The sequence below is a fragment of the Geotrypetes seraphini genome, chromosome 5 (genome assembly GCF_902459505.1).
Source record: "Geotrypetes seraphini chromosome 5, aGeoSer1.1, whole genome shotgun sequence".
NCBI classification, from domain to species: domain Eukaryota; kingdom Metazoa; phylum Chordata; class Amphibia; order Gymnophiona; family Dermophiidae; genus Geotrypetes; species Geotrypetes seraphini.
The window spans coordinates 82,146,649-82,160,154 of record NC_047088.1 but is presented as its reverse complement, the minus strand read 5'-3'; the positions used below and the strand labels follow the sequence as shown (position 1 = coordinate 82,160,154).

The following is a 13,506-nucleotide window of genomic DNA, read 5'->3' as shown; positions in this document are numbered from 1 at the left end:
ATGAAAGTCAGGAAGTCTGGCTGCCTACTTTCAATCCTATGGGTTTAAAGAGGAAGGACAAAGTATTGCAGCTGCCAGACATTAGAAGAGTTCTTCTTCGTTATCTCAAAGTGACGAATGATTATCATCTCTCAGATCATCTTTTACTATTAACAAATCCAAGCTGCCTGGGGAAGCCAGATTCTAAGACTTCCATTTCAAAATGGATTCATAAGGCTATTTCTTCTGCGTATATTGGACTTGGCAAGCAACTTCCATTTTCTTTGAGGGCACACTCTACGAGAAATGTGGTTTCTTCATGGGCTGAGTTCTGGACAGTTCCACTCAAGGAGATCTATAGAGTGGCCACTGGGTCCATCCTTCATACTTTAACAAAATTTTACAGGGTGGATGTGGCAGTACAAATCAACATCGCTTTTGGGCTCTCTGTGATAACAGCAGACTTATCTGCCCTGCCCTTGACTTGGGACTGCATTTCTATGTCCCACATGTTCAAGGTTCATATACCTTTTGCAGTAGAAGAGAAAATTAGGTTCTTACTGCATTAATCTTCTTTCTAGTAGAAAAGCATACAAGTCTTCAAGGCCCACCCTGTCTGATTTAGTCTGCTTACTGTCTCAGATGTGTGTGTATTTCTCGATGCTCGACTTCTGCCTGTCAAACAGGGCTGAAGAAATGACGACTACCACAGTGTCTGGAGATATTTTCCACCAGATAAGTGGTTTTAGATATCTCTCTCTTGATTGTTAAAAAAAAAAAAGTCTCAACAAGTGTGTTAGCACATAGGAGACTACAAAAGTCACATAAGTGTTACTGCTGGTTGCACTCGGGTAGATGGATTATTGGGTTCTGCCTTGTTTTGTTTAATTGTTTTTTGATTACTGGCAAAACAGACTTGGTTTTGTCTGGGAGTTCCCTGTGCCCATCCTCTTTCTTTTTTCCTGTTCTAGTGGTTGTCAACTGCTTTGGGATGAACTGAGGAGCATGTACACAGAGAAGAGATAGAGGAGGCAGAGCCAAAAAAACTAGATGATGCCTTCTACGCAACTCGCAGTTAGAGGTGAATTACCCACTGGTTCAAGATTCATATGCCTTTCTACTAGAAAGAAGATTAATAACAATAACTTTATTTTGTATACCACAATACCACAAGCAGTTCAGAGCGGTTTACAGAGGAAGAGACTGTACACAGACAGCGATGTTACAGAAAAGACTTTCAAATTACATTAGCAAGCCGAGAGTAGTCAGGTATATCCGGAAGAATTAAAGAGATACAAGGCAGGAAGGAGTCAGATAAATTTATCAAAGAGATAAGTTTTAATTGATTTCCTGAAGGTTTGGTAGGAGGGTGAATTTGAAATGAGGGTGATTAGACATTTATTCCATTTGCCTGCTTGGAATGACAGTGTTCTATCGAGGAATCTCTTGTAGATACAGCCATTCAAGGATGGGAAGGCAAACAGACAGGCATTACGTGTGCAAGTGGTGCCAGGAAATTCAAAATGGTGTGACAGGTAGATTGGGGATTAACCTGCTATGGTTTTGAAGCAGAGGCAGGCAAACTTGAAGATGACCCTTGCCTCTATAAGCAGCCAGTGTAGTTTTCTGTAATACGGGCTTACATGATCCGACTTTTTGAGACCATAAATGAGACGGACGGCAGTATTCTGAATGATTCTCAATCGTTTGAGGTAAGAACCTAATCTTCTCTTGCAAGCATACCTTGATATGTTTCCTGTATATATTAACACTTCTGAATTCTAGAAGAAAGTTCTCTTTGACACAATGAAAGTATTAAGATGAATATTAGCAGTAAATTTGAGGGGGAGAGAGCATACCATGACTTGAGTGACTTGAAGTGGCACTCTAGGGGGCGCTATGGAATGGATAATGAATAAAATGTGTTTGTGGAGTATTTTGTGGAGTTTTTCTACAAAACTCCTGCTTTTTGTATGGTTCTGGGTAACTCTAGTTAGATACAAGCATATGTGTTAGTTAAGGCCACGCCCAATAGAAGCGTATGAAAAGTTGGTGAATAAAAATCTGAATATGGATGTAGCCAAGGCCAAAAAAACACACTATAGATTAATATTAAGGAAAAGCATAATAATATTCTCTTTATGTACTTCGCTATTAAGCCAGACCATAGAGGAAATCAGGATATACATGATACATAGAAAGATATTAAGAACTCCATCTTGAGGTAATGACTCCATTTTGTTCTCTGTCTTTATGTATCTTCTGCTTGGCTTTACTCCATTTTGTGTTCGGCCTATGTCCCTTCTGAACCTTTGTTCAGCTTCCCTCATGGTTTTAATTGATACCAGATGGGCTTGAGTTGGGTATACTGGGCATAGAAGAAAAGCTTTCTTGTATTAAATATGAATGAAATATATTATGTGGATCTGTGGATGAAAGGGGCCCCAAATGAATGATGGATGTATGAAAGATATGTGAAAGAATAGTGTGTACTTAATTTCCAATATTTTATATAGTTTAAAGATGCAAGAAACTTTAAGGAGAAATCCTGAGACAACATCTGGAAATAGTTAGAATCAGACGCCATACCAGTCTTAGAGAGGCCCACCAGCATAGGGAGGGGTCTGGGGTTTTCTGAGTCTGTGTATGTCAGTGAAACTTGAAACTGTCAGTTTTTGCAAAGTTCAGAGTAGGGGGGAATATCCCTCCTCCTTGCTATGGTATTGATAGAGGCAAGAACTTTTCAGCAGTTTTGGATTCAAAGTTTCTTTGGATATGTAATAATGCATATGGATATGTAATAATGTATATTCAAAGATGAATGTAAACAAAAATATGATTTCTGAAACTTTTATTTCATGTTAAAAGGAAGTTCTTTGTCCAAATTTAAGGACAGCCTCTGTTAATGGATTGGCTGACAAGTAATGATGTCATGCAGGACAAAAGGTACATATTGGGGAGCAATGAATTATCGAGTTGAGATCTTTGTCAGAATGCCAGCGTTTGGCGTCTGTAAAGATTTCCCAGATGATGCAACCAACCTTTTGAGGTCCATTATGGCAATTAATAAACGGAAATAACTTTTTTAAAAAAAATTTGCGTCATGTGTCACTTTCCATGTACATTTTTACACACCTAGAGTGAAACTAGCAGCTTAATTACAGGTACTGCTGCTTAAGCGTGCGCTTGTGTCCATATACCCTGCTCAGACTTCAATTCTGTGTTGGCATGTGCAAGGCTACTACAGAAGAATTCCCAATTGAATGCTTAGGTTGACAGAGGGGACCTAATATAGTTAGATTACATTTTCCAGTCTGTTTATGATGATTTCTATGGGAAAAGTGCCCAAAGGAATAAGCAGGTGTGTGTACTCTACCATTTGAGCATTGGCACAAAGCTAGTAGATATACTTATGGAATGTACATCAGTTAAAATTTGAAAATTATTCATAAAGGGACTTGGACATCAGTTTTCTCATTATTAGGCATATGCCTCTCAGAACTGTACTGCCATCTGTTAACTACCAGGCCACTCCTAATCTTCTCATCCCTTTACTGAGCTATAATAGGAAGAGGCAGACAGCTTCATGTCTAGTTGACTTTAAACTCATTGTAACTGTGTTGTTTCCTCACTGACTTGGAGAAGGAAACCGCTTTCAGGAGTTCCAATCCAACACAGATGAAAAGATTCAGTGCTGCTTGATCAGACTCAAAGCATCAAAGACAAAATTATTATCATCCCCACTCTTTCAATGGTGCCTTTTAGCACAAATTAAAGAGAAAACCAAATTCTCTTTAGGATGAGGATTTCCTAGGTGGAGACTGGTGAGGGCATCGAGAAGAGCTTCCTCAATGACGTCGGTACCCATCCGATGGGGATGATGAGAATGGGTGACACGAGGATTGTTTGGATCTGGAAGCATGTGATGTCAATGTGATAGGCATATGGATCTCTTAAAGAGAGGAAGAGATAATGGTTACTGCGGATGGGCAGACCAGATGGGCCATTTAGCCTTCATCTGCCATCATGTTTCTATATTTCTATGATGTAGTGATTAATAAGGTTGATGCTTTGATGCAGAGCATCGATGCTTCGATGGTGAGGATCAAAGCCTTGATGGAGAGCTTCGGCTAGATGAAGAGCGCCAATACGATGGAGAACAGCAGACCTGGAATCAGTACCAAGTGGCCTTGGAGTGCTATACTTACGCTGGGTCGGTACAGAGGGAGTCGATTTAAGCACCAATGTTGAGTGCAAATGAAGCTATCACCGATCTCCCTCCGGAAAAACTCACTGAGTTGTTCCCTTCAGTTTTGCACTGGTACCCTTGGCTCAACAGCCGGTACCATCGGTGCAGCAGGCCTCAATGGGGAAACATGCTCTGAATGAGACACAACCTGCACTGAAAGAGAGTGATGTCATCGACACTTGTCCTGCATTGAGGAACTCAATGCCGTAGAGGCCTGCAACACTTGCTGGGAAGAGGATGGCTTCTTAGTGGGCTTGCTCAATGCAGGCATCATGTCTGATACTGATTTTGGTACCGAGATTCAGATTTATCACCGGAGTCCATGGTCAAGCCAAACAGCTTCTCCTGCTGGATACGACAAGCCTTCAACGAGTGTTTCTGTAAAGTAGAACAATGATTACAACTGTCTACTCGATGCTCAGGGCCTAAACATGTCAAACACCAACTGTGCAGGTCAGTGATTGAGATAGGGCGCTGGCATCGACAGCACTTTTTAAAATCGCTCGAAGGATTAGATATGGGCAAAAAAATCTTGGTGGTGAGGTCAAACTCAGTGGTAACAAACGAGAAGAGAAAAAATGCCAAGGTAGGAAAAGAGGGCCGAAAGGCCCGACTGAGGCATGAAGGAAAAAAGGGAAATTATTATTATTATTATTTTTTTTTTTTTTTACACAAACCGAAGAAGGATATAAAATAAAACAAGAAAGAAAGCTCAAACCAAAAATAGAAGTACGTGGTCAGGAAGACAACACGCACTGGACAGAATCAAGAAAAATAGCACTTCTTTGCTCCGCAGAAAAGAAAGAACTGAGGTAGTACAATCCGGCGTTGGACGGGAAGACATTCGCGCTTCAGGCAGTTGCAAAGTTTCTTAAAACTTAAAGTGCAAGTACACTTTTACCACTGTCCGTACCAGGCTCCATGGATGATGTCAGACGTCACCCACATGTGAGAATATGCTGCCTGCTTGTCCTAGTATAACACACTGCGAGGGAAAACTCCTGTGCGCAACAACCAATGTGACCCCAGATGGCACAGATGGGACCCTATAGTTCATATAAGATTCAAACATAAGCCTGACAAAATTAAGAGTGAAACCCTGCACAGGATGCCCTTGGGAAACCTGCAAGGACTTCCCTTGTCTCCTTGTGGCCCAGAGACATCTGTGCTTCGCCGAAGACACCACGTCACTATCTGAAGGTTCCAGGGGGAATTCTTCCCCATAAACCGAGCCACCTGCGACTTCATCACCCTAGAGCAGGGGTCTCAAAGTCCCTCCTTGAGGGCCGCAATCCAGTTGGGTTTTCAGGATTTCCCCAATGAATATGCATGAGATCTATGTGCATGCACTGCTTTCAATGCATATTCTTTGGGGAAATCCTGAAAATCTGACTGGATTGCGGCCCTCAAGGAGGGACTTTGAGATCCCTGCCCTAGAGGGATCAAAGAGGGCTAAGCTCATGGCTCCCATCCCCATTCATGTGCCCTGGATCATGAGGCACAAAGAAGCTCCTCCACTGGCCATCCAGTGAAAATCTGGCATGAATCAAGGGTAAAAAAAAAGCCTGAGGAGTCCATTTCTAATTATTTTAATGAAAATCGAGGTGTTTTTGAGGCAAATACAGGATTTTAAAATCAGATTGAAAAATCCAAGATGGCAGCCACAACAGTGTTTTGGTGTCAAAAATTGGCCTTGTAGAGCTAAATAAAAGTTCAAAAATGTTGGAAAGGATTTTTGGAGGTAGGGTACCCAAATTCAAGCCCCAGAAATCCCCCAAAATGCAATTTAGGACAACCCCCTCCCTGGTGTCTCCCATAGTACTCAGTTCTGCTGGTGCTATGCCTGTTTCAGCTTAAACAGCAGGTTGGAAATGGTGAGGACTCCTGTCTCAGACAAGCATAACAAAAAACATGTTTTTCATTTTTATAACTGTTTATTGATTTTGTAAAAACAGTTTATACAGAGTGCAACAATTAACATAACAAATAAAAAATCATCAAACAGCACTTATATACTATGCTTAAATCATGAAACAACCCTTCCTTTCAATCCATCCCCCTCCCTCCTCTCCTGGATGTGTATGAAGAGTAGTAGAAATAATTTGAATCCAGTAGGTATCTGAACGTACGATATAACCTAAGCTTTAAAGATGTTTGACAAACGAATCTAATGGACCCCAAATCTCTTTAAACTTCAGGGATTCACCCAATTGTTCTGCTAACATTCTTTCAAAATGGAAAATTTAAACGGTCCCAATTTTTCCAGTTCCTTGTAACCAGTTGCAAAGCAACTCCAGACATTATAAGGAGTCTATCCTTATGATCATCCAGTGGACTTTTATGTATAAGTGAAGTACCGAATAGAATCGTTCCATAAGATAGTGGTATAGGAACCCTAGAATAAAATTTATTTTGCTCCATATAGATCTCCAAAAGCAAGTATCATAGGACAGTGAAACAGAAGATGATCTAATGTTCCTGCTTCAAGTTGACAATGCCAGCATTAATTGGAGCGTATATTATCCAGTTTTTGTAGTCTCACTGGGGTCCAGAATATTCTGTATAGTAAGGAGTCATACATCGCACTCTACGATTCCATAGTCGGGGGCCACTGGGTTGCAGAAATGCTTTGTTGTATTTCCAGACTCCAAATATCACGTAGATTTGTTTTGGGATTTTTAGGTAGATATTCATATATTAATTTGTACCATTTAGAAGTTGATGACCTTGAAAGTCCACTTGAAAATACAAGAAGGAAAAACTTTGTTGGATTGTTAAGAGTGCGCCATTCAGGAATTCCTTTTTGGATAGTTTGTTTTAATTTTCAACCATTTGAAAACCTTGAACCTTTGATAAACCAAACGACTGTTGTAATTAGAGTAAGGTTGCATGGTGGGGAAGAAGATTAAGAAGAAGATAAACACTGTGAAGACGCTAGAGCAAGCTTGGTCTCTTTTTAAAGATACAGTCACCGAGGCACAAAATCTATATATACCATGTATCAACAAGGGATCAAAGAGGAAAAAGAATAAAGAGCCGGCGTGGCTCACAATAGAGGTTAAGGAAGCGATCAGAGACAAAAAAAACCTGGTTAAGGAATGGAAAAGATCATAAAACAGACGAAAACTGGAATAAACACAAACAACATCAACGCAGGTGCCATTAGGCAGTGAATCGGGCTAAAAGAGACTACGAGGAAAAAATAGCCAAGGAGGCGAAAAACTTCAAGCCGTTCTTTCGATATATTAAAGGGAATCGACCCACGAAGGAGGCAGTGGGACCGTTGGATGACCAAGAAATAAAGGGAGCGATAAGGGAGGACAAGGCTTTCGCTGACAGACTGAACATGTTTTTTTCATCTGTATTTACCGAAGAGGATATACACAGCATACCAGAACCCATCAGGCTATATGCTGGAAGTGAAAATGGGAAACTGACAGGGTTGACGGTCAGTTTAGAAGAGATATGCAGGCAGATTGATAGGCTCAAGAGCGATAAATCCCCGGGACTGGATGGCATCCATCCAAGAGTTATCAAGGAACTGAAAGGGACCATAGCTAGACTGCTTCAACTTATAGCCAATCTGTCGATCAAAACGGGAAAGATTCCGGAAGACTGAAAGGTGGCAAATGTTACGCCGATCTTCAAAAAAGGTTTGAGGTAGACCCAGGAAACTATAGATCAGTGAGCCTGACCTTGGTACCGGGAAAGATGGTAGAAGCGCTGATAAAGGACCGCATCATTGATCACCTTGACGGACACGATCTGATGAGGACCAGCCAGCACGGTTTCAGCAAAGGCAGATCTTGTTTGACAAACTTGCTGCACTTCTTCGAGGGAGTGAACAAGCAGATAGACAAGGGCAACCCGGTCGACATTATATATCTGGACTTTCAGAAAGCGTTTGCAAAGGTTCCGCATGAACGACTATTTCGGAAAAACGCGAGCCATGGAAGAGAGGGTGAAATACTCATGTGGATTAAAAACTGGCTGGAGCATAGGAAACAGAGAGTGGGGGTAAATGGACATTCCTCGGACTGGAAAAGCGTCACAAGTGGGGTGCCGCAGGGCTCAGTGCTTGGACCCGTGCTCTTCAACATCTTTATAAATGATCTGGACATAGGTACGACAAGCGAGGTGATTAAATTTACAGATGATACAAAGTTATTCGGAGTAGTGAAGATGCAGACGGATTGCGAAGATCTGCAACATGACATAATCAGGCTCGAGGAATGGGCTTCGACATGGCAGATGAGATTCAATGTGGACAAGTGTAAAGTGATGCATGTCGGTAACAAAAATCTCATGCACAAATACAGGATGTCCGGGGTGATACTTGGAGGGACCTCCCAGGAAAGGGACTTAGGAGTTCTGATCGACGAGTCAATGAAGCTGTCCATGCAATGTGCGGCGGCGGCAAAAAGGGCGAACAGAATGCTAGGAATGATAAAAAAGGGGATCACGAGCAGATCGGAGAAGGTTATCATGCCGCTGTACCGGGCAATGGTGCACCCTCACCTGGAGTACTGCGTACAGCACTGGTCGCCATACATGAAGAAGGACATGGTACTACTCGAAAGGGTCCAGAGAAGAGCGACTAAGATGGTTAAGGGGTTGGAGGAGCTGCCGTACAGCGAAAGTTAGAGAAACTGGGCCTCTTCTCCTCGAACAGAGAAGATTGAGAGGGGACATGATTGAAACATTCAAGGTACTGAAGGGGATAGACTTGTAGATAAAGATAGGTTGTTCACCCTCTCCAAGGTGGGAAGAACGAGAGGGAAGGGGATAGATTCCGTATAAACGTAAGGAAGTTCTTCTTCACCCAGAGAGTGATGGAAAACTGGAACGCTCTTCCGGAGTCTGTCATAGGGGAAAACACCCTCCAGGGATTCAAGACAAAGTTAGACAAGTTCCTGCTGAACAAGGACGTACGCTGATAGGGATAGTCTTAGTCAGGGCGCTGGTCTTTGAACAGAGGGCCGCCGCGTGAGCGGACTGCTGGGCATGATGGATAACTGGTCTGACCCAGTAGCAGCAGTTCTTAATTTCTTATCTTGAGAAATTACATCATCTAGCGTTCAAATTCCAGCCTGTAATCACCGTTTCCATAAAATTTTTTATTTTCCCACCATAATTTTAGAATTCAGCAATAAGGACTGATATTTTGTTTTCTTAGTGGGGATTGGCAATAAGAGATCCAGGAATCTCAAAGTTTTCCAAGTAGAATGAAAAATCTTGTTACTTTTATAGATTCTTGGAAGTCCAATGCTCAATAAGAACATAAGAACATAAGAAGTTGCCTCCGCTGGGTCAGACTAGGGGTCCATCGTGCCCAGCAGTCCGCTCCCGCAGTGGCCCATCAGGTCCATGAACTGTAAGTGATCCTTTGACTAAAACCTTTCAATCCTCATTATTCTTCTATCTATACCCTTTTATGAACCTATCTCTACCTTTATCTATATCCCTCAATCCCCGTATCCTTCAGGAACTTGTCCAATCTCTCTTTGAATCCCCCTTAATGTACTCTGTCCTATCACAGCCTCCGGAAGCGGACAAATAATAATTCCACACAAGCTGAATATCAAAAATATTATAAAACCACTAAAAGGATTTTCATACACTAAACCCCCTTACCAGAGATTTCAATTTAGCAGGTATTTAAATTATACGGAGAAAAGACCTCAGTGTTCCAAGAGAAAAACTCAGGGAACTTCTATGGCAATTACAAAATTGTCTTAGGAAACACATCCTTGGTCTAAGAAAAACTCCATTCAATAAATGATTGTCACAAAAACATATTTCCAAAAATCTTTTAGATAAAAGACCTGCACTTATCTTTAATGGTATCTTTCTGTCCTCTGGTGTGGGCAAGATCACTGCAGCGCAGTGAAAAAAAATCACTCGGTGCTGTTTCACTTAATCTGGCATAGCACTGGAGATGAAGTGGAGTCATAAGATGACTTTCAAGAATAAACCAATCTGGCAAATTTTCCATGAGTTTAGGGAAGATCCAATACATACCCTGACGCAAGATATAAGCTTGATGGTACCTATAAAAATTTGGAAAATTTATTCCTCCCATAGATTGAGATTTTTTTTAAAGATGATAAGGCTATTCTGGGAGCCTTACCGAGCCATAGGAAACCCAAAATAATTCTATTTAATTTTTTGTAGAAAAATATCTGAAAATAAATTGGAATCATACTCATCTGGTAACAAATTACATGTGTGATCATCATCTTAATGGTTTGAACTTTCCCCCACCAAGAAAGATATAAGGGTTCCATCGCTCGCACATTTCCTTGACCTTTATCAATAAAGATCTTTCATTTACCAATATAGCTTCTTCCAGGTTTCTTTGGATTATTCTTCCTAAATATTTTATTCCATCTTCTAGATGCTTGTTTCTTTGGGCTGCCAGTCAGACTGACCTAAAGTCTGAGACCTTAGACCCTCACAGCTTCACGCACATCCTCGGGGTGGGGGGGGGGTGAACACAGCCAGCAACCAATAAAGTCCTCAGGACTGACATGGATGCCACACAGCCAGTGCTCCAGCTCCAGTAACAAGTGAAAGTGAGCTACACTACAAGGGGAATAATCCCCGAGCCCACATTCACAGAGGAAATGACCATTTTAATCCATCTGAAAATTGAGGTTCTAGATATTGACCTCCCCTGGCATGGATTGGCATGACTGGTCAGAACAAAAAGGTGTTCTGAAAGGCGCAGCTCATTGGTAATTTTGAGGTAACAGAGAAGCACTCACTTGACATCCAGCAAATGCAATGCTTTATCCTTTATCTTAGACTCCGAGGGCAAAAAGCGGGCAAACAGACTTCCTGATTGATGTAGAAGGACGAGACTACTTTCAGTAAGTAGGATGGAACTGTGCATAGTGATAGTCCTGTTTCCGTAAACCTAAGGAACAATTCCCTGCCAGCTTGCCTTCTTCCTTGGACGGAGCTCTGATGAACCAATCATCCAAATATGGATGCACCTGAATCCCAGCTTTGCGAAGGTGCACTGCTACTGCTACCATCACCTTGGTAAAGGTACAAGGTGCCATGGTTAGGATGAAGATGGGTGCGGAAAACTAAAAATGCTGCTCCAGCACATGAAATTGCAAGTGCTTCCTATGGGCCGGGAAAATGGGAATGTGAAGATAGGCTTCTGTCAGATCAAGGGATGTGAGAAATTCCCCCCAGCACCACTGCCGCAGTGACCGACCGAACGGTCTACATACATAAGTGCAGTATCTTTAGAGTCACACTGACCAACTTGGAAGTCTAGAATAGGTCTGCAGTTGCCTGAGCCTTTCTTTAGCACAATGAAGTACGTATTTAGAGTATCTGCCGAGCCCAAGAATGCAACTGAAAAAAATACCTGAAAATAGTAAAACCACAGAGATCAAAAAACACTTCTGAGCAACTTACTTGCAGAAAACAAACTGAGAGAGGCAGGAGCAGCTCCCTGAGGAGGTGGAGTTGAAAATGTTAAACGTTAATTGACAGTTCTATGCAAGCAGCTTGCTAATTCAGATACAAGATCTAATGTTCAGCACCACCATTTAGGAGCACTAGACACATTTCACTAGAAGGGCCATTTGGCCTTTATCTACCAACATGTTTCTGTGTTTCTATGCTTGTAAGATTCTCAAATATATGGGTTTCATTTTACCCCTATTAGATTCCTGAAGAAATATTAGCTGCTAAATATTTGTATCATTATCTGTGCTCCTGCAACTAAGTTTCAAAGAAAAAAATACTTGGATTGTTTTCCTTCGAGAATGAGTTACAAGGCTACACATGTACAGTATAAATGCACATTTCCTGTAAAATGGTATGTACATAAACCATCATGGACAAAGTTATGTAGAGGACCAGGAGCTGATTGTTCCTGCCAAGATTGGACTTACTTTCATGCCTTTTGGGAAGAAGAAAGGAAATGAGATTGAAGATGGACAGCTGCAGAAAAATGAGGAAACATGCCATTGTGCCAGACTAGTAGTGTGCTTCCGTTTTTTTAAAAAAATTCTGTTGCTGAATATCAGGTCCGACCATCCATTTCTATAATATACTATATATCAAGAGTTGACTATTGACCCATATGTCATACAGATTGGTTAATATATAATTGAACTCCATACCAAGCATGGTGTGAGAAACAGGAAAGGTGATAGTCGGGCGTCCTGTCATTCTCCAGCGGCTACAGAGGTACGAGAGATCTGTCTTCAGCATCTCTACAATCATCCGATTATCCAGGGCCAAATAGAACTGCTGCTGATCTATGAACTGCACAAGGGAGATAAAATAATACTGAGGTATTTTTCAAATCTATTTAAAAATAGTCACCACCAAACAGCAAATATAAAAGTACGCACAGGGACAATATCAATAATCATAAATTACAAAAAATATATATCGAAACAAAGAACAGAATTACATATGTGTAAAAGCAAGTAATAAGCTCAGTGACTGGACTTATGTATGAGGCAGTCAATCAACCAACAAGATAAATCCATATCTAAATCAACATAAGTGAAAATTCATAGAAAAGAGCCATGCTCACAGTACTTTCTAAAATAAGATTTCAAAACACTGGACACAGGATTCCACAATACTGGGTCTATTCACAAAAAAAATTTTTTCTTAGGTGTTTAAAGCAAGTTAGGTGGGAGGCTGCAGGACCTCACAGAAACAACCAGAAAGGGTATAAAATTAAACAGGAAAGACTCTTTTGTTACTGTATTCAAATATACAGAAGCTTATTGTTTCACAGGCTTAGCACGCTGGAAGCTGGTACACTGACGTCTGAGCGCAGGACAAAAGCGCACCGACAAAGCTGCACCAATAATTGCGCACAGGGACGAATGCACGCGCCCCCCAGGACACTGAGAAATACTCACACTCACGTTGGGAGGGTACCCCCTACACCGCCCCTCAGAGCGGAAGAGCCAGTGGTCGGGAGGAGAGTGGGATTTTTCAGTGCATTGGGGGGATCCCCCCACACATACACTCTCAACTTGAGCATAAAGTATTTCTCAGTGTAGTGGATGGTTCCCCTCCACGCCCCTCACAGCGCTAACGGAAATGGTCAGAATGACTTCAGGCAGCGGCGCGCATTTGTCCCCGCGCAATTGTCAGTGCGGCTTTGTCAGTGTGGCTTTGTCAGTGTGCCAATTTCCAGTGCAGTTTTGACAGGTCACCCTGGAAGCTTGGGTGCTGTAGCCTCTTAACTACTTGGATTTTTATGTTTAAGACAGCCAAGGACCACATAA

General features: G+C 41.6%; 1 protein-coding gene across 4 annotated transcripts in view; it reads right to left on the bottom strand.

Annotated features, from left to right (window-relative positions):
• The window catches only part of PHKA1 (phosphorylase kinase regulatory subunit alpha 1), a 252,951-nt gene that overhangs the window by 124,193 nt on the left and 115,252 nt on the right, over nucleotides 1-13,506 (bottom strand). For all 4 annotated transcript variants that reach the window (XM_033946131.1, XM_033946129.1, XM_033946130.1 and 1 more), the window contains exon 16: nucleotides 12,376-12,520. In XM_033946131.1, the coding sequence (XP_033802022.1) occupies nucleotides 12,376-12,520 (145 nt within the window). The remainder of the gene's footprint in view (nucleotides 1-12,375; nucleotides 12,521-13,506) is intronic.